The 4,405-nt window shown below is 45.1% G+C and overlaps 1 protein-coding gene across 1 annotated transcript in view; it reads right to left on the reverse strand.

Annotated features, from left to right (window-relative positions):
* Nucleotides 1-1,631: 1,631 nt before the first annotated feature.
* Nucleotides 1,632-4,405, reverse strand: part of LOC121916964 (polypeptide N-acetylgalactosaminyltransferase 17-like) — a 17,078-nt gene continuing 14,304 nt past the window's right edge. The window contains exon 5 of the mRNA XM_042442556.1: nucleotides 1,632-1,716. Within this exon, the coding sequence (XP_042298490.1) occupies nucleotides 1,632-1,716 (85 nt within the window). The remainder of the gene's footprint in view (nucleotides 1,717-4,405) is intronic.

A 4,405-nucleotide genomic window follows, 5' to 3' on the forward strand; every position in this document is an offset into this window, starting at 1 on the left:
AAGAGTTAAAGTGGTGCCAAACCAGGTTATTTTTCCAGTGTGGATGCAGCCCGAGTGTGCGGAGGGGAAAAAGAGACCCCCTCTCTGAGGCATCTCTTAGCCTTAACATGTGCTGGAAGAGGGGTACCTCTTATATGCCAAATATATGCCAAACTCTTAAATGGAAAAGTTGGGGGTCGTCTTATACATCCAGTCGTCTTATACACTGGAAAATACGGTCATGGTTCACATTGTTCACTCGCATTATAATGATTATTGCAAGTGTCTGTCTGCATTCTGATAGTTATTGGTTAGCAGAAGGTTATAAAAACGATCAATGAACAAACAGGTTCCTTGATCGTTCCTTGATTAAGGCCTATCCTTAAGATACAGAGCCCTCCATCTGTCCATCTGCCTTGGTCTAGGACTCAGAGGGAGAGAAGAATGCTGGACCTGATCCCCTTCCCCTCAACCATTCCCTTCTCCTTCTGGGTCGTGTTTTCTTAGATTGTAAGCATGAAGGCAGGGAACCGTCTAATTAAATGATGTTATGTACAGTGCTATGTAAATTTACAGCGCTATATAAATAAAGCTTAATAAGAATAATAGCACAACACATTTGCTAAAATTTGTTGGGAACGTTATGCCAGTTATATGAAGGAAGAAAAACTAAGGCGGGTTACACACCGCCAGTTGGGATGTCCAGAGGACTCTGTCCGTAAAATATGATGCCGGCCCTTCTACATGGCCGGCACCATATTGACGTATCGGACACTGAGCGTCCGAACGTCGCGCGGCGCTAATGACATCACGAATGCGCCCTTGCAGCTTCTTTTTTGCTCCGTGCAGGAGCCATGCGGTGTGGTTGCTGCGGCTCCCGCGCGGACCAAGCGGCGGCGGCGGCAGACCGCCTCAAAGCAGCAGTCTATAACCCACCCCTGTGACTTCTCTGCATACCCAACGCTGCATAGAATTTCCGTTGTGTTTAATTTTTAGTAGCGATTAGAGGAAATTGGGAGGGAAGCAAAATTCGATTAAGAATGGGCAATGACAGTTTTCTTGATATAATGGGAGTGAGGTGGGATGGGGAGAAAATCCAAGATATGCCAGACACCATTCAATATTGGATGGATGCCACTGTCACCAAGTATCTCGTTTCCTAAGTCGAACGCAAGGACAGCATGCGCAGACCATGCACCGAATGCAAAGATCCGTAACATTGCCAGGATTAGAATAGTTCTGCGCTGTGATGCAAAGTAAGGAAACAACCGTATTTCTCTCTTCGGGGTAAAATACTCGATGCCCGTGAGTTGTTTATTTTAAATGTTTTTCACAAAGGTCCGTTAACAATAATTGACTGCTGAGTGTGTATTTTCCTCTCAGCTTTGCAAAAATTGCAAGCAAATATGGAAATGAAGACACACGCTGGTCTGTGACCCAACAAGAACCAGTCCTTCCAGAATGAACTGGGTTCTTGGAAGGATAACCAGATAATGGGAGGAGATTGTGCTGGGAACAATACAACATGGGATGCAATAGGAAGATCAAATGCATAAAGAGACAGAAAGAAGGCAATATAAAGAAGATGCAACCAGATACAGCATCAGAAAGGAGTGTTGTGCGGGTGCGAGATTGATTTAGGAAATGAACTTTCAGTCTGTGGAATTGGTTTCTCCCTCCTTCATGTAGGCTTGCAATTCGTAGCCTAATAAAATGTTGAGGAAAGGGGGCAGTTGTCTGAAACATCACAGAAAAGGGGGAAACAGAATAGAACCATATAATGGCAGAGTTGGAAGGGACTCCATGGGACATCCAGTCCAACCCCATGGCATGCGGGAATACACAAAACACCTGAAACAGAAGGCCTTTCAGCCTCTGTTTAAAAACCTCCAAAGAAGAAGAACCCATCACACTTTGAGGGGCTGCATTCCACTGTCAAACAGCTCTTAATATCAGGAAGGCATTCCTAAAGTGTATGTGGAATCTATATTCCTGCAGTTTGAACCCACTGCCCCAGGTCCAACTCTATAGAGCAGCAGAAAACAAGCTTGTTCCATCCTCAGTGTAGTCAAATATTTAAACATGGCTACAATGGAGTTTATCACACGGGAGGAATTGTTCTCAATTTCAAATGAAAAGAAAGTGGGGCCAGAACGCATTCACGTAAATTTGCTAGTTCAGCAAATTTACATGAGTTTGAATTGCATTCGAACTGGCTTCCCATTGCCCAAAAATAGCTTACTTATTGCAAAGTGCCGTGTCCCTCTGGCTTTCTAGTAACAAACTATGTGCTGGGGCGATGGCACATGTGCCCACAGAGAGGGCCCTGAGTGCCACCTCTGGCACGCGTGCCATAGGTTCACCATCACTGGGCTAGGGGACTGGGATCATGTTACTACTGTTTTGAAATGTTATATTGGACTGTTGTTACCCGCTTAGATCCTCGAAAGGGAAAGGCGGGATATAAATAATAATAATTATTATTATTATTAGAAGCGTTAAGGTAAATGCTAAACGTGTTCAACCAAGTTAAGAGAATGATGAGAAAATATTGCACTCTTTCAGTATCTCAAGGGCGCCGCAGAGAGAAAGGGGCAGATTTGGTGGCGCAATGCTGGTACTTGTGAGTGCAATCCCAGGTTATGAGTCCGATCCCAGGGCTCCAAGGTTGACTCAGTAAAATTAATACCCAGCTTGTTGAGGGCAATTGGCTTACAGACTGTAAGCTACTCAGAGAGTGCAGAGCTTGCTATTATGTGGCACAGAAATGTAAATGCTATGCTTTGTTCTCAGCTGCCTCAGAGGGTAGGACCAGGGACGTAGCCAGGATTTTAGGAAGGGGTGGTTCCAGACTAAGTGAGACCATTATAATGGGGCTTGGGTGCGGCGGCACAGCAGCACACACCATTCATTTTCCTAATGGAAGGGGGGGTCCGGACCCCAAGAACCCCCCCCCCTTGGCTACGTCCCTGGTAGGACCAGGTCAAATAGTTTTAAGTTACAAACAGCGTGATTTTGGTTGGAGAGAAGAAGGAACATCTTAACAATTAGAGCTGTTTGACAATGGAACCTATTAGGTAGAGAGGTCTCTTTCTCTGGAGGCTTTCAAACCGAGGCTGGACAGCTACCTGCTGGGGATGTTCTAACTGAGCTTGATGGCCTATGGGACTCCTCAGGGACGTAGCTAGGATTTTAGGAAGGGAGAGTCCAGACTAAGTGTCACCATTATAATGGGGCTTGAGTGCGGCGGCGTAGCAGCACACGCCATTCATTTTTCTAATGGAAGGGGGGTCCGGACCCCAAGAACCCCCCCCCTTGGCTACGTCCCTGGACTCCTTCAAGTTCTATGATTCCATGAAACAATACACTATCACAGGTTTGATTAATCACCTGGGAACATACTAGCTAGAGCAGTGGTTCTCAACCTTCCTAATGCCGGGACCCTTTAATACAGTTCCTCATGTTGTGGTAACCCCCAAACATACAATTATTTCCATTGCTACATGCAAATATGTGTTTTCCAATAGTCTTAGGTGTTGTTCGACTCCCAGGTTGGGAACCACTGAGCTAGAGTATTATCACCAATCCTCTTTCTTATGTGCCATAAATCGATGAATATTCCCAGATGCTCAAAGCATGGCATTATTGCAGTTGTCTCTCCTGGTTTCACATTTGTTAAAAGATCTTTACAACGTAAATAATGGCTACACCTTTAGAAATTGACAGACAGAATGTTATGCCAGTCCTGAAAATACCCCTTCGCTTGGCTGATCTGGCGCAGTGCGCTCGGGAAACATGGAACACGTCAACGCAAATGCTGAAAGGACCGAATATTGTGCTCATTTTGGGTCTTCCTCTCTTTCTCCTTTCTGGAAGCAGGCTTCAAAAATATGCAAAGCCTTGGATGCACATAGTTTAGGTGTCTGGAAAAATGTGGACGTGTCCCAAAACAAGTTGGAAAATGATTGAGGATTTATTCCAATGGGGGACAGGAAGAATAAAAAAAACCAACCTAAAATTGGCCCACTGCATGTCTGTTCCGGATTGACAGGCTTCAGCATAGAAGAACATGCAAGTCCGATATGGCTTTTTAGGAAGTCATGATATCTTCCAGGTCCTGATATATATATATATATATATATATATATATAATTTACAGACGTCCTGAATATACATCATATGAGGCTGAACGTCCAACAAGGAGAATTGGTCATTCACGCAGCAATATATGACAGCCATGTTTAACTGGGGAGGTCTAGGGTAGCAGTTACGTAGACCTTGAAGGAGTCCAGGGACGTAGCCAAAGGGAGGGGGGTTCTTGGAGTCCGACCCCCCCCCCTTCCATTAAGAAAAATGAATGGTGTGTGTTGCTGGGCCGCCGCACCCAAGCCCCATTATAATGTGGCACTTAGTCTTGGACCCCCCC

This window comes from Sceloporus undulatus, chromosome 11 (genome assembly GCF_019175285.1).
Source record: "Sceloporus undulatus isolate JIND9_A2432 ecotype Alabama chromosome 11, SceUnd_v1.1, whole genome shotgun sequence".
Lineage (NCBI taxonomy): Eukaryota > Metazoa > Chordata > Lepidosauria > Squamata > Phrynosomatidae > Sceloporus > Sceloporus undulatus.